The sequence below is a fragment of the Rutilus rutilus genome (assembly GCF_951802725.1).
Source record: "Rutilus rutilus genome assembly, chromosome: 2".
In the NCBI taxonomy this organism is placed as follows: domain Eukaryota; kingdom Metazoa; phylum Chordata; class Actinopteri; order Cypriniformes; family Leuciscidae; genus Rutilus; species Rutilus rutilus.
In genome coordinates this window covers 28,421,862-28,444,755 of record NC_140210.1, presented here as the reverse complement: position 1 = coordinate 28,444,755, position 22,894 = coordinate 28,421,862, and the positions used below count along the sequence as shown (strand labels likewise).

General features: G+C 39.2%; 1 protein-coding gene across 1 annotated transcript in view; it reads right to left on the bottom strand.

Moving 5' to 3' along the window:
• Nucleotides 1–4,872: 4,872 nt before the first annotated feature.
• Nucleotides 4,873–22,894, bottom strand: part of pudp (pseudouridine 5'-phosphatase) — a 43,065-nt gene continuing 25,043 nt past the window's right edge. The window contains exon 4 of the mRNA XM_084396275.1: nt 4,873–5,742. Coding sequence (XP_084252401.1) covers nt 5,566–5,742 — 177 coding nt within the window. The 3' untranslated portion in view covers nt 4,873–5,565. The remainder of the gene's footprint in view (nt 5,743–22,894) is intronic.

Below are 22,894 nucleotides of genomic sequence, written 5' to 3'. Positions count from 1 at the left end.
CTGTTGTGACAGCCATTAACGGAACAAATTCTCCCAAAGCCTCCACTATTTGCCATCACAAGTAACGTCGTCTAGCTGATGACAATTACTAAACGGAAGTTGAGAGCATCTTACCGGAAGTCACACACTGAGAGGCCTTTAAATCTCAAGAGCCCCTATAGTTTTATTTCATAGTAGAACATATACCCCTGGTTTCACAGACAAGGTTTAAGCCTAGTCCCAGACTAAAATGCATGTTTGAGCTGTTTTAATTGAAAGCAACTTGCACTGACATGCCTTAAAATATGTCAGTGCACATTGTTTTGTCTGAAGATTTTTATTTTTATTTTCTTTCTAAGGCACATTTATAAAAGCTACTTAAATGCCCTAATTGAGCTATGCACTAATCCTGGCTTAATCTAAGCCCATCCTGTGAAACTGGGCCATAGTGTCATTTCTGAATGCCAGTTTTAGATCATTAGGGACTGTCAGTCTTATCCGTTTTTTTTTTTTTTTTTATTGTAGTTTATTGTCCAATATGGCTTGACAGTCTCTAAGAGGATACAAAAGGCTTTTATGTTTGCAATGAGGTCATCTATACCAAGAATCTCTTGGAAGAGCATGTTCTGCTGGTCTACGTAAGAGCCGGTTCCCTGAGTGTTGATAAAATCCTGACAAAGACTGACATTGAGGATGAATGTAGCCATGCACTCTGCCCCTCTGGCATTGCAGTGAATAGATGAAGAGAATGTGTGAAAAGAGCCATCTCTCCTGGTTTCTGCTTCCTGCTCTTTTTCCTATATATCACTGTCACCTCTCCTGCATTCTTTCCAGCTCCATTCCCTCTTTCCAGCTTCATTCCCTCTTTCCTTTCCTTATCATTTTGCCATCTTCTCTTTCAGCTTTCCTTTTCCATATCTTTACTAATCATGTATTTTCTGTCTCTCTCTCTCTCTCTCCAACTCTGTCATTTTGCTTTGACCCCTTGTTTCCCTGGCCATTTAAACCAGCCTCAAATAATGCAGACTGACCTCCCTACAGACCTGAATATTATACTCTGCCTACAGGCGGTCAGGTGACAGCCATATTCCTGACCAATCAAAGTATTCCCAGGATGGATTTTCCAGTGCTCCGGTCAGGCAGATGTGGCTCATTTTTACATAAACTGAGGATATGGCCGATGGCCAGCTTAAGGCATCTCCCCCTCTCCGTCTGTTATGCTGTGCATAGACAAATGCAACAGCTTCTACACCAGTGCACAGTGGCACTATGGATTTATGTAATTACGTAATGTGAATATTTTGAATTTTTGGGGGTTTTCATTTCAAGTTCCAGTCGGACATAAATGAACTCCTCGAAGCACTGACTTTGTAGGTCAATTAAATTATGAAGTGTTGTGAGGAGTGTGAGGGGCCTGTTAATAAAAATAAAAATACAAACGGTTTGCCCATTGGAAAAACACTAGCCTATAATTTAAAGTATGTTCTTATATTATGCAAAATTACATGGGAATCATTCCACACAAGGTCTATGCATTGGGGAAGACACTCCCGAGTGCTTTTTCAGTCCCAGGTGCTTCCGTCCTGGTTTGTATTGGTTCAGCACTGCCATCATATAGAGTCATGTGGTATTCATATAAACAATTTAATCTGAGATACACTTGCATAAATGTATGATGTTTGTCATGCTTGCGATGTTTCTCATGATGTCTTTTCAAATAAAAGCACCTGCTAAATTAATAAATGTAGATGTAAATGTAAGTATTCCCATGTAAGACAGTTTCTACGCAACATTTTATAAATGAGGCCGGCATTTTAAAGCCTGCAAGGTCCAGTCTGCACATGAAGAAACACTGCATATGCAGGTTGTTGCAGTGTTTATGCATATACAGTGCTTTTTTCTTTTTTTTTCTAATCACAGTTGAACGCAAGGTATATAATGAATGTTTAAGGGAAGACAGTAAGAATTTTTAGGACATTGTAATGCAAATTAAATGAGAATTTAAGAACAATCAAAAGATACATTAAAAGATACATTTGCAAAGTAAGAAATAATAAGAAAGAAAAATAAATTGTGAGGGAAACAGCTTCAAGCACTGCAATGTGGGGCCTTTTATAAAATGTGTGTACGCACAGATTTGATCTTAAGAGCTTAAGAGTAGCTAAAATCTACGCTAATGTTCATATTTATAAAAACAGTGGAAAAGTGATTATCGCCATGTCAGGGTCTAAGCAGACTTGTGCACTTTTCCTTGTGGCAAAGAGTCGGAGTACTGCAGGAATTTGGAAATCTAAGCAATTCTTGCCGCTCGCCATTATCAAGTAAATGATTTCTAAGTTGATTGGCACTCTTTATATATGTTAATTACATTAATTAGGCGCCGTTTACAAGGCGGAGATCTGAAATCACTCAGCCGCATACAATTTCAAAATCATTTGCGATTTATAAATTAAAAAATAAATAAACGCAAGGTTTTGACCGCACACATTCGTTGAATCACATGTACGCACATTTGACAAATGTAGGACGTAAACCTTCCTACATATCTCACATTTGAGACATGCAAGATGATTTCTACGCAACATTTTATAAATGAGGCCGGTGATCAACTGAACTGTATGAATAGTAAAGGGCTGGAACATAATGGGAAAAATGTAAATAAAATACTGATTTGTCTTCTGAAGACAATTTGCTTTTGCCCAAATGAATTGTATCCATAATTTGGATCAATACAAAAATACAGTAAATATCGAGTTCAAAAATCAATGGTTTATTTTTTAATAAATTATTTATTTAAGAATAGCATTTAATCTTGATATATGTTTACACATATGTATATGCACATACACATACACACAGTGCCGTCGCAGGTGGGGTGCGAGGCCCTGTGCGAACTTGAAATGCGAGGCCCTGCTCATTGATGTGGATGCTCAATTGCGCATGAATAACAGTCAAACGGACGTAGCTGTTTTAACGTTAGTTCTATTGCACGCATAATCTCGCTGCAATACGTTTTTATCAAGTAGAATAATACAGCATAATTATGCATAGTGTCAGCTATGACTTTTTGCTATTTATTTCAGAGGGAAAAAAAATCAACTGTGCAACGAGTGGCTTTACATCAAGTCAGCTCGAGAATTTTCGTGTGAATACCTACATCCGGCTATTTCATAGATGTGTATCTGAATGGTCCAGAGGTAGAACTTTCGTCTAGCGTGCCAGAGATTTTAGGTTCGAATCCGCACTCATATAGTTTTTTTTTTTTCATCAAAACCGATTATGTTCATTAGTGGTTGTATATCAAGCATGGACACGTTTGTGTGCATTATGTTTTGAGTATCCGGAACTGATTGAAGCGCGCGTCCTAGTGAAGACAGTGTGCGCGAGCGGCAACGACCACTTTGATCCCTTGATTTAAAAAACACATGTCAGCGCTAGATCGTCTCTTATTAAAAAAAACGAACGAAATGAATACTCTGCCAGTTAACTGGAGATGTTTTATTTATTTGTAGAATTGGTACATTCGTGCCGCGAGATGTTTTAAAAAGTGGTGGGGACAAAAAAACAAAACATTTTTTTTTTTTTTTAATAAATAAAAAATCAGCAGGATTGCGAGGCCCCCTAGTGGCGCGAGGCCCTGTGCGGTTGCACAGTTCGCACAGCCTATGCGACGGCTCTGCATACACATACCAATCAACCAAGTATTGTAATATTTAATCAAAAGTAATAATTTAAAGCCTTAAATTTAGAAAAGCCAATTTTAATACTTTAAAATGTGTTTTTAAGATGGTCTCATTAAAATAATAAATGCAATAACTGAGAAAGAAAATGCTACAGTATGTTAATTTCTTCTTTTAGCTCAGATTTATTAGTTGCATGTCATACTCCATTGTGCAGGAGTCATATGCTATTGAAATCTCAAGGGATCAATGAAAACAAGTCGTTTAATTTGTTCAGCTAGACCTTTACAAAACATAGAGAGAAAAAAATGCACAACGTGTGCTTCATTCAAGTACTGTATGCTTCATCACAATGGAGGTGCACAGTCTGTATTAGACAGACATATGTATCCACACACAGTGTGCTCACAATTGGCACTACAAGTCCTGCTTCAAATCTCATCCAATCAATCAAACAATCACCAACATAATGGAATTATTGAAACACCATACAAATATTCTCCATGGCAACGCATTTAAATGAATGCACTGCACACAAAAGTGCTTCCAATACACACATAGACGTGTGTGTGTACCAGGGTCAGAAATTACAGAAAGTATAGAGACCTGTATAATCTCACACAGGTAACAGGAAATTATTTAAAATGCAGTTGAAATATTTAACAAATGGATAACAGGTTTTATTTTTGTATTCAACTGAAGAATTTGACAAATGGGAAATACTTTTATTTGTATTATATGTAATGTTTTAAGTTTTTTATATGTAAAAAAAAAAAAAAGCCTTTATAGCCTTTACTTTTATAGAGGTAAAAATGCCCATGAAAATCATTTTCACCTGAGAACATATTGCTCTTTAAAAAAAAAAGAAAAAAAAAAAGTTAATTTTTAACACTGGTGCAGTAGTACGCACACTAACAAATGCCCCAGACGCTCACACCCTGAGCCCTAGATCCTTCAGGTGTGAAATGACATGTAAAAGACCTTCATGGAGTGAAAAGTCCTAAAGAAGGAAAAGCTTTCCAGATTACCCCATCTTTACGGATGAAAGGACATGGCATATGCGGAGGCTGGCAAAACCCCTTTTCCTCTTACCAGAGGGGAAGGCTGAAAGAAGACAGGCTTGATGTTGGACAGCGCTGAAGTGAAGCGAGTGAACATGCTAACTCCAGCTCTGTGAGGGCGGACATTGGAAGAAAGATGAAAGACGACTGCGGTCTCGCATCCCCTTTATTGGATTATGCCACATGGTTCAAACTCCAAAAATCTCTTTGGTATTTTAATAGACCTTTGCAAGGAGGAAAGGTAACGCTAATAGAAAACACGACTGGTCGAGTGGGATTGTTAAACCATCACTTACAGTAAATTTAAACCATGACAGGAAAGTTGTGAGCTTGCATCGAATTTGAGATTTATACACAGAGACACTCGAAACAGTACCAACTGCATTTGAATTAGATGAAAGAAAGAAAGAAAGAAAGAAAGAAAGAAAGAAAGAAAGAAAGAAAGAAAGAAAGAAAGAAAGAAAGAAAGAAAGAAAGATGACACCTTGTAATTGGTTGAAATGCAAAATGTCAATACGGCCTAATGGTACAACAGAGGCTAATTGAGCAGCATAATCAAAATTTGCCTCTGTGTCATTCAAGTGGTCAAAGGAATAAGATTGGCTTAAGCAAAAAAAAACAAAAGCAAAAACAAAAACACACGAAACAATCAGCATTCTGTTTTGTCCCTGAACAGCAAATATATGACTGACAGAAATAATGGTAGAGATTAGTTTCTCCTGGTTTTGATTGCAGAGGCTACACTGCAGCCTGATTCCATAATTATTATATATATATATATATATATTTTTTTTTTTAATTGACAGGATATAGTGGAATTTAAATCACTGCTGTGATTACTGTCCTTATGGGTAGGCTGGAAGACCAAAGAGTTCTGGTCTGAACTCTTCCATGCTTCTGAGCAGCAAGGTGGCCTCCTGGGTGAGGCTGCGGTCCAGGTTATCATCTGGGATCATCACCACCTGCATTCCAGCTGCCAGACCCGCCTTTACTCCATTTGGAGCGTCTTCAAAAACCAGACACTGTGAAGGCAGAACCAGAGCAGACTAATCAATTAAAACACACAAATGTTCAGAGAGATTTGAACTCAGAATACTGAATAACTGTGTAGAGAGAAGATCTAAAAGCAGGAGATGGAAAAATCCAATACTCGAAATGCGCATATACCCTACGGTAGGATAGGGGTAGGGTAGGGTATTTATCCTTATAAAGGATTTCCCTTTATAATACACTGGCAAATGCATCATCATCCTAAACTTATTCTACACTTATATCTAAATATGTTACAATTTAAAAGTAATTGAACATTGTTATGTTCCCTCATCTTCTCCTAATACTTAGTAGGATATTACGGAGCCATATTTTCACAAGCCAATCATCAGTTTAAAAAGATTTTCTTATTCTTATACAGACAACTTTATACAGGGCAAAGGAGGTATCAGGGTTAATGTTTGAAAAAAAGCTTCAGTGATTTGTTAAAGAGTTTGACAGCTGCTGTCAAGTGCATTTCAGAAGTTTAAATGTCAGGCAATCTCTCTTGATCTAGATCTCTCCCTTTGGTCCTCTCAGTCATTCATTCATAGCATCCAAGTTCAACGAAACCACAACAAAATCAAGTTCAATGAACCACATCGTGGGCAGGAAGTAGCCAAATATCAAGCCCACAATGTCACACAAACCATCCTCCTTCCACTCTGTCATAGGGACCATTTACCACTGACAATTTATAAACCATCATATGACACAGCTTAAAACAGTAATGTATCACGTATACTTGAGCAGGAGTTTTCGTGTTGGTAGTGGATATTCTAAAGATGCTGGAATTTGTTCTAGTTTTGTTGAGCAGTCCTTATGGTTGTTATCATGGATCATGGATCACACAGACAGCTCTGTCAGATGGACACTACAATTCTCTATTGCTTTTGCTGGCTTGCTATTGGTTTTCATGAAATCATTAAACAGAATGCAGACAAATGTGTTCTTGCTGCTGATATACATGCACTTGATGTACAGCTGCATAAAATGCAAAAATCTTATGTTACCACCTCACATAAAAATCTCAGGTGACCTTTAAAATCTTGAGACCAATTAAAGGTGCTCTAAGCGACGTTGGGTGACGTCACTTCTTGACATTCGAAGTATTCTCAAACAAAACGGAGGCTAGCTCGACCCTCCCTCCTCCTCATCCCGTCCCCTCCCCCTCCCTTCCGTGCTTTTCCGATGTAAATTCTGGACTTTGCTTTTTCCCTCTTCTTTGCTATTTGTTCATCGGAACGTCGTATCTTTGGTTGTATGTTGGCCATATCAAAATTCAAGAGAATATAATTCTAACGTTAGTCGTTGTCTAGGACATCTCTCCTCTAGCTAACTTCCCTCTTCATGCTTCTCTCTCCTCAACTCCCCACACCCCCCTTCATGTGCTAACCCCCCAACCATTCTTGTCGGTTATTGGCTGGAACACTGTTTGTTATGTTTTCGTGGTCCAGGCTGGCCCAGTTTGTTTTTGTTGCCGTTTGTGAAGCCTGGACTGTCTACAGAGACCACATTTTTGTACAGTGTGTTCAGGGGACAGGCAGCTAGCGGATAGTGAGGAGATGTTTGCTGTATGTGACAAAACATGTTTCGGCCTAAAAAACACGTGACATCGCTTAGAGCACCTTTAAACGATAAAGTGATTGAATTATACGTCAGGAATCTCAGGCTTTACAGGTAATCTGTATTTCAATATTTTCCTGGTTAAAATTTGTGGTCGGTCAGCATTGGTTTGTCAAAGTCAGATGCTGATATCTAAAAATCAAGGCGGCCAATGATCGATTTAATGCTGATAACTAGTACAATTTAATGATAACAAATGAGATGTACACAAAATTACACAACCATTAAAAAACACAAAATATGTATTATCCTTTTACATGCTCTCAGTAGATTTTGAAACAAGGGGGGACATGCGCTTCCATGCAATCAACCAAGTAAGCATGTTATCTCACACGTTGGTCTATATAGTAGGGATGCACCTTAATGAAAATTTTGGGCCGAAACCGAAAATACTGGATGCACTTGGCCAAAAACCGAAACCAAAGATGCTTTTAATATTAGACTTTTTTAAATGAAATTAAATCATTTTAATGATACTGAATAAAAAATACAAGCCAATAAAATAAAATCACACTTTTATTGAAAGTAATGCTAAAATTGGACAAAAATTGGATCAGTGACCGAGGGGGAAGCATCATTAACAGTGTTGCCCAGCACAGCTATAGACCTTATGCGCCAGAGAAACAAGGGCGTAGCCATCTTTAGAATATTGTTTTTTAACTTCCGTTTTTTGCGGTTGCTCTGTATATTTCTATGGTATTGCTGTCCAGGAGTAATTAGCTTTTGAAGTGGATTTACTTAATGTAAAGTTAACGAAAGTTATCATGAGGACTGTAATGTTTAAAGCAGATGTCTTAACAAATGTCAGTCAACCGGGAAGATTTTAAAACGAGCCGTTCATTCATAAATACGCAAGATTGCTGTGAAAATACAGATCGGAAAACAGTGCAGTCAACGAGTGCAGCCCTGAAAAGGGGCGGGGCTACATAAGGTCTATACCACACCATGTTACAGCACAGTAGGGCTATTGCAAACAAGTATACAAATATAAATTTTGTCTGTGCGTTATTTGAGCAGACTTTTCCAATGAGCCGACGTTTGCATGGGCCGTGAGCAACTGAGCGTCACACCGCGCTGTGATGATGGCTAGAGAGAGAGTGAAACATGAGCGCTGAACACAGAGGGGAGGGGCAGCATATATTTTCAGACGTTTTTCTTTTTCGACCAAAAAACAAAAATGCCATTTTCGTTGCCTGAAATTTCGGTGCATCCCTAATATCTAGAGTCAGAATGTTTGCTTAAGAGCCACCCAGTACATATAATTAACTCTCAAGAACAGAGACTCCACATTTCTGTCCACTCATCACATGGACGAACAAATAACAAAAAAGGCACTTGAGATCCCATGAATGGCCCTAATTGACTGATGTCACTAAGCCAGTTGTATGATGAGTGAAAGTGCCTCACAAAGACCAGCGGAAGCATGGGGCTTACTTTGGAGAGTAAAGCTTAGCTAATTCCCTTGTACCGGGGCACAATTACTTCTAATTACGCAAAGAGCCCAGCAAATGACCCATAATTACTAAGGCACGCATTTTTAGTGAACAAAGGAAAAAAAAAAACACAGAAAAAAAAAAACTGCAGGACAAAAGCTAAGCGTAGCACAAATGCTGGATTTTTCGCTGTCAGCAATTTGAAGTGAGCATCTTGTTGGATTAGAAATGGTCCAGGACATCTAACACAAGAGAGATTCAGTAATTAGTCATAGCTAGTGTATGAGAAGGCTTAAGATTCACACGTCACTTGAGCAGACAGCTGGGGATGAGAGGGTGAGACGACTGTCTCAAACACCTCTAATTAAGAGAGTGAATCAGCGTTTTACAGTTGGATTTGCTTCTCACCTCAGAGCATGTGGAATGTTAGAACGGAGATTTTTTGTTTCCAATTCTATTTTAAATGTATTACATTAACATAAGAAAAAAAAAAATATATATATATATATAAATAAAATATAAGCCAAACTTAGACTTGGTGCAAATAAGCTACTGGATGAGAAAGAAAATGCTTGAAAATAAAGATAGAACTGAAAGAGTGCCATGAACTCCATGATATACCCTTTCCGTCATAAATCATCCATCATACACCTCCACAAATCTGTCAATTAGCATTTGCGGCAGATCGATTCAGGAACGGAGCGGAGCTGCGCGGCAAAAACATATAGCTATTTTTATTATGTAATATGTATTAACTTTAACTAGTCAACAAAACATTATATTACACTGTTCTCAAAAATGTGCAGATACATTGCTTGATTTGTGCTGTTCTTTTTAATGATTCAGTCAAACTGATTAGCGAAACAGACTTTCCTGATCACAGGAGTCATCAATCTGAGCCTTGGCTGAATCGCTCAGTTGCGGTACTTCCTTCCTGGTTTGGATAACTCACGTACTCAACCGCAAGTTACGTATGAGAACAGTTACTGTGTGTGTACATCACTATATTCATATAAGCAGTTCAATATCAAAATAAAAACTTCTAAAAACAAAAACAACACACACCCACAAAAAACTATAAAAATAATTTTACCTTTCATAATAAAGCTGTAGGTAAAAAGGTTTTTGCAGATAAAAATATTATCAGTGCGACAAACTTACCGTTTTGAATAAAAAATATGCAAATACGTGATTTGTACAGAACTGATGAGATTTCTGTGGGCAGGTGGTTGAGGGGCATCTACATTTTTACAAAAATTAATGGTCAACACAAGAACTGGGGAGTTTTTTACATTTATGTAAAAATGCCTTTTGCTTTTTAGTGTTTTGTCTTTTTGATTGCGAGATTGAGAACAGCAACATGAACACAGAAGCACAAAACAGAAATCAGGGCTTCAACCCAGGTCCAATTACATACAAAATAAATAAAAAACATTTAGGATGCACTGATGTCTGCTGCTGTACAACAAAAAAAAAAAAAAAAAAAAAAAAAAAAACACTAAAATATCCAAGGCAATAAATTATAAAAACCTGTTGGACTATGGACTTTTGGATCTCTCTCAGCAGATGCCAGCCAACTCACATCTCATTGTTTTTAATGTGAGTTGACGTTGTACTCACCATCACAAAGAGTTATAACAGTAATGGACATTGATGGGGAAGGACTGTGATCGGTCCTTTCACAACAAAGCTATTGCTAATAATAGTTACCTCCCACAAAACAAAAAAATTAAATGATTTAGTAAACTGAGATATCCCAGCAGATGGGCTAGATGTTTACTAATTTCAAATAAAAAGCATGGTGGGTTATGAACTAGTGGCAAGGGTGACATAAGAGATCATATTTGGCCCTTCTACAGGATGGCCAAAAATTTCTTGCACGCATACGCAAACGTGCCACACTTAATGACGAGACATGAATTCTAGGATGATGCAAAGATGACCTGACACAGTGGAGTCCATCTACAGTCCAGCGCTCTAGGAAATGTCAGGGGCCAGATGACCATCTCAGCTAAGCAACATCGCAGTGACTAACATCACGTGTTATAAAGGGAAGACACATAACTGATGTGTTTCTCAAGCTCACAAGCTACCACACACACAGACTTAAATTAAACTGACAGACTATAAAATGTCTTATTAAATTACCAATTATTGTGAGATCCCACAGAGGGAAGTATGCCTATGGAGCACAACACAGCTCATATGCATGATGCAACCATGAAGGAATACAGTCGTGGTCAGAATTATTGGCACCCTTGGTAAATATGAACAAGCTTGTAAAAATTATGCACTGTTAATCCTTTTTACTTTTTTTTTTTTTTTAAATCACAAAAACCTAACCTTTCTTTGAAGTAAAACAACTGAAAATGAGGGGGGAGGGGGAGGTAAAGTAAATGTTATTCTCTACTAGACATTGGCCAAAATCAATAGCACCCTTTTATTCAATATTTTTGCAACCTCCTTTTGCCAAGATAACAGTTCTTTGTCTTCTCCTTTTTTTTGAGTTTGGAGAACACCTGACAAGAGATCAGAAACCATTCTTCCATACAGAATCACGCCAGTTCCTTCAAATCCCCAAGCCTATGTTGATACACTATCCTCTTCAGTTTTCTAAAGGATTCAGGCCAGGGGACTGGAATGGCCATGGAAGAACCTTGATGTTGTGCTCAGTGACCCATTTTTGTGTTGATTTTGATGTTTGTTTTGGATCATTGTCCTGATGGAAGATCCAACCATGGCTCTAACAGAGGCCATCATGTTTTGATTTTTTATCTGTTGGTATTTGCTAGAATCCATGGTGCCATGTAGCTGAACAAGATGTCCAGGACCTCCAGCAGAAAAAAAGATCCGGCAGTAAATTTAACCGTACACATGGGATACTTTTTTTTTTTTTTATCCCTGTGTGCACTAAACCCATCTTGTGGGTTTGCTGCCAAAAAGCGGGGGTTTTTTTTAGTTTCATCTGACCATAGAACCATGTCCTGTTGAAGTTCCAGTAGTGTCTGGCAACTGAATATGCTATACTATATATTATTATTAGACTTTCTGACCTCAAGATTCCATTACTTTCTGCAGTTCTCCAGCTGTGATCATTGGCATGCATTAAGACAATATAGAAACACGTCCTCTTCCAAGCAGATTTGTAACATTTCCTGGGGACTTCCTGGAACTTCTTAATTATTGCCCTGATAGTGTACATGGAAATGTTGAGTGCTTTGGCTATTTTCTTACAGCCACTTTACATTTTGTGAAGCTCAACAATCTTTTGCTGCACATCAGAATTATATTAATTGGTTTTACCTATTGTGATGGACAATTAAGGGATTTTGGCCTTTGTATTTCCTCATATTTATATTATTGTGAAACAGGAAATCATGGCTGGGTAATTTCATGTTCTTAGTCACCCTGGTCTGCTAAAAAAATGTAAATATGAAGGGGAATGTGGAATGTGGCCGGCAGGAAATGTAGGTGGGGGGAGTTAATGCACAGAGCCGCAGCAAAAAATGGTTGCCCACCGCTCCGGGTGTGTGTTCATGATGTGTGATTATTTTTCCTAAATAACTACCTGAACCGTGGCACCGAGGATGAAGACATTTTTATGGTATGTTGGTCTACTAGACTTTTACGGAAAAATTTCGTTTGGTCCCCGGGGGCCACTTCCCCCCCCGCGCTGGGGCCCCCTTAAATTTTTCGTCAACGATACCAGGGACACCGAAACACCGGGGAACATGAAATTTGGTGGGCATGTAGCCCCACTAGACTTCTAAGGAAAAATTTCGTTTGGTCCCCGGGGGCCACTCCCCCCCCGCGCTGGGCCCCCCCAAACCCCAAAAAATTCAGTTTTTCCTAAATAACTACCTGAACCGTGGCACCGAGGATGAAGAAATTTTTATGGTATGTTGGTCTACTAGACTTTTATGGAAAAATTTCGTTTGGTCCGCGGGGGCCACTTCCCCCCCCCCGCGCTGGGGCCCCCGTAAATTTTTCGTCAACGATACCAGGGACACCGAAGCACCGGGGAACATGAAATTTGGTGGGCATGTAGCCCCACTAGACTTCTACGGAAAATTTTCGTTTGGTCCCCGGGGGCCACTCCCCCCCCCGCGCTGGGCCCCCCCAAAACAAAAAAATGCAGTTTTTCCTAAATAACTACCTGAACCGTGGCACCGAGGATGAAGAAATTTTTATGGTATGTTGGTCTACTAGACTTTTACGGAAAAATTTTGTTTGGTCCCCGGGGGCCACTTCCCCCCCCTGCGCTGGGGCCCCCGTAAATTTTTCGTCAACGATACCAGGGACACTGAAACACCGGGGAACATGAAATTTGGTGGGCATGTAGCCCCACTAGACTTCTACGGAAAAATTTCGTTTGGTCCCCGGGGGCCACTCCCCCCCTGCGCTGGGCCCCCCCAAACCCAAAAAAATTCAGTTTTTCCTAAATAACTACCTGAACCGTGGCACCGAGGATGAAGAAATTTTTATGGTATGTTGCTCTTAAGGGCCCACATCAACCTAGCCCATAATCACTCATTTGTGATTTGCGCCCCTCCCATAAAAAATGAAAATGCAATATTATTCTGCTTTAATCGCCCCTATCTTCAGTGGAGATGTTCAGAACTGCACCATATTTCATGTGTATGATTAACTTGACATCCTCTGGGGGTATCCTCTGCTAAGTTTTGTAGAATTTCATCCATGGGGGGGTATAAAATAAATTCATTTATGTGCACATTTAGTGACTGTACACTCATCGGCCTGTAGATGGTGCTGTTGAGCGAAGGGTTGCTGGTTTAGGATGATACTGTCACACACACACATGCAGGAATACAAACAAACGCAAGCATGCACACACACTGACATCCACACGCACAGACACACACCCATACACACACATACAAATCCACATGCACAGACACACACACACAAACACACACGCGCACACATGTACGCACACATACATACACGCACAGACACACACACACACACACACACACACACACACACAGACACACACATACACAAACACACACACATACACACACACACACACACACACAGACAGACATGCACATACTATTACTTTTTTTAGGTATATACATAAACACGCAATACAGCCAAATTACTCCACGTCATTTATTTTTGTGGAAAGCCAGTGCAGGCCTGAGCGGCGGTCATATTTTGTACCGCGATGCGGTACATCTAGTTAAATATACTTCAGAGATATTTTACTCATAATAATTTCTAGGGGTACCAATAATTGTGGCCAACGTGTTTTAGAGAAAAACATTTATTTCATAAAATGAATTGTTTAATGGGTGGACAGATGGATGGAATATGGATGGAACAGTAGTGTACATGTACTGATGGAATTTCGTATGGATGTAATATAAAATATTTAAATGGATTGACGTATGGTTGGAACATTTTAAAGGATGTATGGAATATTTTAATGGACTGATGGGTGCAAAATTGTAATTAAATCAAGAGCATGTGAATCAGAATCTAAGAATTAGCCAATGTGTATCAATACCCTGCCCTTGCGGGTGTAGCTTTTTCTTAGCGAAGAGGTTTTTCATGGTCAGTCGGTCCATCAAGGAAAAATGTACTACATTCAATTCTAGGGTAGGGTGGGGTTGGGGTTGTACTGTAGTTTGCCCAAGTGTCATGCTAAACAATGCATATGACAAGTAAACAAAATGTAATGGCTCGGCGCTAGTTTCATAAGGCTGTGGTCATTAGCCCAAGTCCATCTGCTCTGATATAGAGCCAAACCTCAGACATGACAAGGCAAAGATGACAACAGGAGAGAGAAGCATGTTCTCATCAAGTGGCTGAGCATGTGAGCCTGATGACTGTACAAATGCCACGTGACTATAGGTACTTGTGAACATATGTACCAGTAAATAAAGTTCTGATGAGGCTTTGACAGATTGCTGACAGCATCTTCTTAATAATCAGTGGGCCTGTGGCTGGCCCGAACAGAGATGACGTGTAATGGAGAGAAAGCTGACTGATAACACCCACGCTTGACACAGAGCACTTTATTTGGTCCAAGTTGACCAAAACACCATGGCTGCTTTTTCACTGTAAAACTCAAACATCATTGGATAAATGCAATCTTCACCCATCACTGCCTTGGACTCAAATGGCCTGTTCTACCAAATTTGAAAAATCATTTTTAATAGAACCCTCAGAGGTCGGAAAGGCATCTTGGTCAGCATTTTTGTTTTTTATAGACGACAGTTTAAATAGGCTTTCACAAGTTCTGTGCTTGATGACAACGTCTATTCAAAAAGCACTAACTTAATTTCTCCATAGACATATTTCTACATATTTCAAGAGATTCAGCAAACGACTGGGGCCCGTCGTCAGATGATATATTTGGCTTAATCTTAAACTGCATTTCTCAACACCCAGTTGGCATGTTCTTCAGAGGGACTTGGGTGGGTGATCGATACAGCAAAGCACCTCAATAAACTCACACACACCACTTCTTCAGCCCACTCACACTTTTCATGAGGTCTTGAACTCGGCACTGTCTACTCTCTGCACAAAGCTGTGGTTTGATAAAGTGCTAAGAGGGATTGTGAAGCACTGCTTGGTTAAGGAAGATCCCAGTATCAGTCTGACACACAGACATAAGCAAATAAACACACACACACACACACACACTAAAATGCAATATTACTGACTTCAGCAAGTCTTAAGACTTAAGATTTATCTGTAAACAATACAATTTGCATTGTGCACAATACAATACACATTTGTTTTCATTCTTAGCTCAATAATTTTTTCATTTAACTTTTATTTAACACTTTTCATGCAAATTTGTTCTAATTAGAGATGGATCATGATGGCCGACTAGTAATCCTACAACTGATTAGTTAATTAGCGAGACTGATCAAAATGTTTCAATCTTAATTTACCTTAAACTAACACTGTACGATTTTGGCCATGATTTTGCCACAGAGACAAATTTGTGTGATTGTAAAGGATTTCTCGTCGAAGGGCAAAATTGTCTTTGAGTGCCTATTGTGACATGTTTGTACACCGATGACGAAATAATGGTCTTGGCAATGACTCTTAGTCTCCGACAATGTTCAGGTAGTGTGAAAACTAGGGATGTGTGATTGATATTAATAAAATTGTGATTTCTAAACTGCAGAAAGCATGATTTTCTGCCACACTGTAAAAGAAGCAAAACATTTTTTTTTTTAATTGTCAAATGACTGGCAGCAACGGCTGCCATACAAAACCATAAAATTAAAGTAAAATATCCTAATGAAGTGCAAAAAACTTTTACAAAAATGTACATTAAATGTTTTACAGAAAAGCACTGTTATTTTAGAGGTACTTCCTGAATTATTATTAAAAAATAAATGTAACAAAAATTACTCGTAGCAACGACTGCCAAACAAAAAACATCAAATTAAAGTAAAATATCCTATTTTGATGGCTGATTCCACCTACAGGCCGCAGAGGTCCCATGCTTTGTCTGCTCATCGCATAAGGTATCCGCCTGGGGCAGCCACACCAACTCTGCTGTAGTCTGAGTCCATAGCGAGGCTGCAGAGTCGAGCTTCCCACAGAAGAGCCATGCTGCCCCTTCATCAGGCGAGAGCCGAGAACCGGCTTTTGAAGCGCCCTGGAAATGGGTGAAACGGATAGTGGGAGCTGTGCTTTTCCAGGAGAAGGTGTCTTGTCCGCTCCTTGGGTGGTTAATGCTCCTCAATCCGTTGCACTGGCTCTTCAGAACAGTCTGACTCGGCTATGCGATTCAGTTCACCAGGCACCTGCCCAAGTTCAGTGGCATCCTTTCTGCCTCAGTGGCAGGCAAAGACGTCCCTGTCCAGTGTGCAGATAATCTTGGCGAAGGACACAATAGAGCCTGTCCCTCCAGCCAGAGCTCTAGACAAAATAATGTAATCAAATAAGGAGCCATTGGCTCCTACAAGAAAAAGGCGCAATTGTTTTTTTTTTTTGTTTTTTTTTTTAGTAACAACGTTTTAGTAAAGCCTGATTTGACCCTCATTCACAAAGCAGTCCGATGTAAATTGATTTGCGCAAACATACGCATTTAGGTAGATTGGGGGGACTCATTCCCTTCAAAAACAAAAGTAATCCACTGCATCTTCAGTGGCTCAGATGTTGGGAGTAAATGACGACTGCTATATTCATTCTTACATCCAACAACAAAATACCTCAATTGCTTAGGAGACATTCTTGTCTACACCTGCTCCAGCGTCAAAACCATGGCGGACTGTGTTCAGCTCACTCAGGGTGGGTCTATGATGAAATGGCAGTGTCCGTCAACAGTCGTGGGAGGGGCCTGTGCAAAGTGACGTCACTTTGTCACGTGCAGAACTCAGAATACACTCACCCCTCAAAACAGTGCTAACTTAAAGTCCCTGTAAAGGCAATTCTACAAAAAAATTCTAAACACATTATAAGTGCTAGAAATGTATTGCTAAAACATGTTACAAAGACTGAGAACTGTGAAGTACTAAATTGTGGAGTTAGACCGTTTAACAGTTTTTCACCCTTGCTGTGAGCCGGATTTTTTGGGCGGGGCTAAAACGGGGGCTCGATGACGCACTGCGACCCCCTGAGCTTGATTGGGCCCCTACTTGATGACGCACGGAGTCACTAATTAGCCTATCGCTCAATCGCGAGTTACTATCAGACAGCCTACAGTTTGCTAGCTACTATGGCCACGGCTCTGGCTATGCCTTCGTCATGTAAATGCGTATTCCCTGGATGCAATCACTTAGAAAACAGATCGGTGTCCTTATTTAAATTTCCGAAAAATGATCATATCAAGAAGAGGTGGATTTATCTTGTGAAGAGCTAACGTTACCTTGATGGAGAGCTGATGATCACCACCACACCCGCCTCTGTAGAGATCAGGATAGTTTACTTTCGTTGGAGACAACTGGAATTCACTGATAATCCGCTGTTACTGGTGAATGGGGCCGAACCGACTATCTCCCGCTGTCCGCTTCGGCCTTCATCCTCCCGTCGCGCCGACATCCACGAGCTGTGCGCGAGTCATATTTCCCGCGAGTGGGCGTGGTTTCAGCGCAGCCAGCGGACACGCCCCCAGCGTTTGAGAGCAGAGACTACTGCTCATTTTTTCGAGATTTTGATAGCTTATTTTATTTACTTGGCGGCTTTTTTAATCATTGAAATTGGGCTGGGTGGCTAATAACACATTTTTCGGTGGTATGACAGAACTCAGAACACATACTTAATTTTGACTTTACAGGGACTTTAAACATCTCTGACAGGGTTCCCACACCTTGGTTAACTTCAAATTCAAGGACCTTTCAAGGACTTTCCAGGTCCAATACCCTCAAATTCTAGGACTTAATGTGGGGACACATTTCAAGTGAGAGCAAGGTTACATTGTGTTACCTTGTAAGATACATTGTCACAGTTTTGCGTGTGTGAGCGTCATGGCAACGTACAACACAAAGTACCTCACGCGGGAAACACTTAACGTAGCGCGTAAATGTGTGTAACTAACGTAAATCAGGCAAGCTAGTAAGCATAGGTCACAAATTGTTGACGAAATAGGCCTAACACATTAGCGGACCGGAGGGAATAATATGGATTTTTTTACAGAAAACTTATTGCACAAAAAATAAATTCCAGCACTTTCAAGGACTTGTATCTATGTATGTTTATTTTCAAAAACTTTCCAGGGCCTTGAAATCTTTTTTTCATATTCACAAACTTTCAAGGATTTCAAGGACCCATGGGAACCCTACTCCGATTAGCCATTGCGTTCAATTTAACATATATGGTGGTGACTTGCAGCATTGAGCAATGTAGCCAAACACGTTGCAAATAGAAACCTGACATTATTCAGAGTATATATGCTACTGTTATGGAGAAAGTATTTCCCTCTAAAAGCAATCAGAAGCAACAACAGTCAATGGTTAGAGTGAAAAACATTCTACGCTAGTCTAAAGTCCGTGGCCAATGGAAGGGCAAGCCTTACCCAGCCTTACACACACTCTGCCTATGTTGGTAATTTATTTGCAGTCTGTGTTTTATCTTCACCAGACACAGATAACTTTTTTTTGTAATGAATTCATCAAGGGCACCATCACACAGAGAGAAAAACAGTACTCTAAAAAACTAACACCAAGTATAATTAAATATATTGAGTAATGAGCATGTTAAACTGTATTAAGGGGCATTTGTTGCATATGTATATGCCACTTTGCTAAGCACAGTTGATCAAATGATCATGGAAAAAGGTGAATAAAGATGTGTTTATATTTGGTTGGTAATGTACAGTATTTGTACTTGCAAGTTTCCAATAAACAAAAATAAAAGATGTAGGTGTGTTTATCATTGAGGGGGTGGGGGGTATGGAGTGTGGGAGCATTATATTATTTTACATAGTATTATAAAGTATTAAAGTGTTTGCATTTCTATTACTAATAATATAAAAACAAATGGTTTTTCATATACCATTCACTTTCTTAGTTTAACAGTTCTATGCTTTGTTTAACAGTTCAATCTAATAACGTATAAGACAGAACAGTTAAACAGAGACGGTAAACTAATAACAATGATGGAGAATGGGAGCACTGTGTGGTCAGGTAAAAGTAAAAATAAAAGTCTTGCTTCCGACACATTGACCAAACGTGACCCGTGCTGGCAAAGTCGTAATGCACATGGGCTACTCACGAGCTACAGGCATCTACAAATATCTTTATTTGTATGTTTTCTGAGAGGAGTACCGTCCTAAATCTGTCCTTTGTTTTAATAATCCATGAAAAATTGCCGTTTTTCTCTGCTCGCTTTTCGAAGAATGGCACTTCCCCTCAGCACAAGTTTGGTATCGTTGTAAAGCGCAGCATTCCAACTTTGTGAATATTCATAGTGAATTCTTACTGGCATGGGTCTGAACCAATGAAATGTGATTTTCAAACTCATGCTGATGTGAACAAAATGACCTTACTCACGCTGACTGACACGTCCGAAGCATGTGCACAAAGACGTCTCTCAGACAGCACACTATCCCGATATAGCCTTAAAAACGTTTTAAACAACTTCAGTGGAGAAAGGCATATAGTTCATCATAGCATCATTATATACATCATATACATAATTCACCCGCTATATTACTAAATGTACCTGATTTTTCATATCAACAGGGAAAAAAAAAACAGGCTTCTCTTGAGAACTCCCTGCTTCAGAGCATAGTGATGATGATATGCTAAAGCCCGCTAGCACATTGATGTGATTGGTTGTGACGCAAGAAACATCGGTGATTTAAAACCGTGTTCAAACTGTGTCTTTTTTTTACTGCAGTTTTAAGGAAAGAAAATACTCAGCAATGGTGTTGACTTATAAATTTGCGCATGGTTTGTCATAAAGCTTATTAAAAACACCACATAGACATATAAACAACATTAAAAACATGATTTTCACCACAGGGGTCTTTAATTTTTATGCTGTCTGCCTCAATAGCTATGTTTACATGGACACCTTTTGGTTCAATCGGAATGAAATCAATACGACTGATGAATCCGAATACGGTGTTAACATGAACGATAAATAAAGTAATCGCATTTATATGTCACAAGTTTCAAATCGGACTAGATTTTTTGACATGCGCACTAGTGTTGCACGGTGCACCGATACTTCAAAAGTATCGCGATTCTCGGAAATTAAAAACGTCACGATTCCTAAATTTATTAGTATCGATACTTCTAAGAATGACCGCGTTCCAGATTTGTAAGGCCGGCGACACACTGGATGCGTGGCGTGTCCGTTTTTATTTGTTAACAGGTTAACCATGTTAACAGGTTAATAGCTAGCACACTGCCTGCGTGACGCGCGCCCGAGCCCTGCGGAAAACGCGTGCATGCTAGAAATAGAACCAACACCTATTTTTCACGCGACACGCAAGCGTGTTGGAAGCGTTTCCAGGCAAAATAGAATAGGAAAATATGTCATTTTGACACGAATACATATTAATAAATGACATTTTGATGTTTGAAAGTCTCTAGGTTTTGACATAAATGCAGATATAAATGTAATTTAAAAAAATATGATCGATTTTCAAATACTGCACCTCTCAATACAGAACGAAATATTCTGTAGCCTATTTTGCCGTCAACACTGCCGACGTTGTCTTTGCTGCTATATATTTATGCTTAACATGAAGTATAGGCCTTCCACAACTCTCTCCCCATATGTCAAATATATCACCAATGAGGCTTATCATAATATGTTACCAATATTAAACATTGTTTAATATAATCGCTGTTCATATTTTTATTCAAAGTTCAGAATCAAGATAAAGTTATTACCGGTAGGCTAACTCTTATGTTTCTTATGATAACTGAGATAATGCTGCTAAATGTATTATTTTTTTACCTTGAATGTCATTGCTCTAATTCATTTTTTATATTTCATATTTTGTTCAAATGTTTAATATATCTGCTGTTCATATGTTCCTTTATTAGTCTGTTATATGATTATAATGTTGTCCCGGTTTTAAAATAAAGCATAGCAATGATATTTGAGAGTGTTTCTCCCTTTTCAGGAAAAGTATCGAAATCGCAATTCTTGACTTGGTATCGGTATCGAAACAATAATTTTGGTATCGTGACAACACTAATGCGCACACTGCACAAATATACAAAGTTTCCCGCTGTTCGCACATAACTATTCTCCTCTATTGGTTCTTTATTTGTTTTAAACAGCAGACGTAATATTAATCCGTCTCTGGTCATGATTTGGAGACAATCAGCATATTAACCGTTTTGCCGTGCTGCTTATATTTATCACACAGTAAAAATGCCCTGTGGATGAGAATCCAAAACAAGGACTGGTGGGACGTTGTCCTGCTTTACTTCACAGACGCGGAGTGAAATGAGAATTTTAGAATGACGGGACACTTATTTATATGACACTTTACTCAACAGGAAGAACAGCTCGTTCTGCGCATCATGCGTCATTACGCTATTTAACGTCATTGCACATGCGCAGTTTCAGTTTTCAATCCGGTCAAGTGTTTACATGTCCTCTCGATCGGATTACAAAAGGAATAAACCAACCCTTTCAATCCGATCGAAATTTCATTCGGACTCTGTGTGTGACCATCTTGGCTACAAATTATCATACAGTCTGACATGAAACACTTTAAACTGCCTTGTCTTTGAGACCATATCATACAATCGTTGCATTATATCAAATGTTTCAAAAAGCCGTACGGTATATAATGGGTTTTACAACTCTCAATTTTCTCTCTCAACATGTCTCACGTGTGTAACACTTTACCGCACTTGTGTGAATGTTTCTGTCTCGGTACCTACTATACCTCTTAGACAGTTTCCTCTTAGAAATGTTGCGCCTTGTAATTAAACCCCTTTGAGTGGTCTACTGAACCTGTTTAACCGTTTTATGCAAGAGTGCAACTTATGTAGGCTAAATGTTGCCAAAGAAAATAGGGCCAATTATACAGGGCTTTATTAAGACTATCATTAGTCTAAGCCATAGGACTGAACCCACCTTTTATAAAGCTCCACTCCCTTAAGTGCACTGTTCAGCACTGAGGGATGCAAAATGCCTGACCCTTCTAGAAAGAGGTGGTCGACTTCCTTGCCTTTGGTCACAATTGAGACAGATGACTGGGCATACATACATTAGTCACATGCATGAGAGGGCTTCCATGCCTCTGGAAAGACTACTCAGTAGACTACTCAGTATTCATGTCATGCTGGCCTTCCTCACATCACCACGTGCATGCAATGGATGGAGATCAGAAAGACGTCTTTAAAGTCACCCTCTAATGCTAATCTGCTCTTAGCTAGCATGAACTTAAAAAGGTTCAGCTGATTAATGGCCCTTATCATGTGGTGATCTTTGGGCCTGATCTTCTTGCCACGGGAAATACATGTGTTTCCATGTGCTCGAGACTTACCGAGTTCGATACTGAGAAGAAGAAAAAAAAAATCTAAACACCAAAGCAAAATGCACGTTTTTTTTTTTTTTTTTTTTTTTTCAAAGGGAAACTATATATTGACCATGTCCAAGGCCAATACATGCACAATGGAGA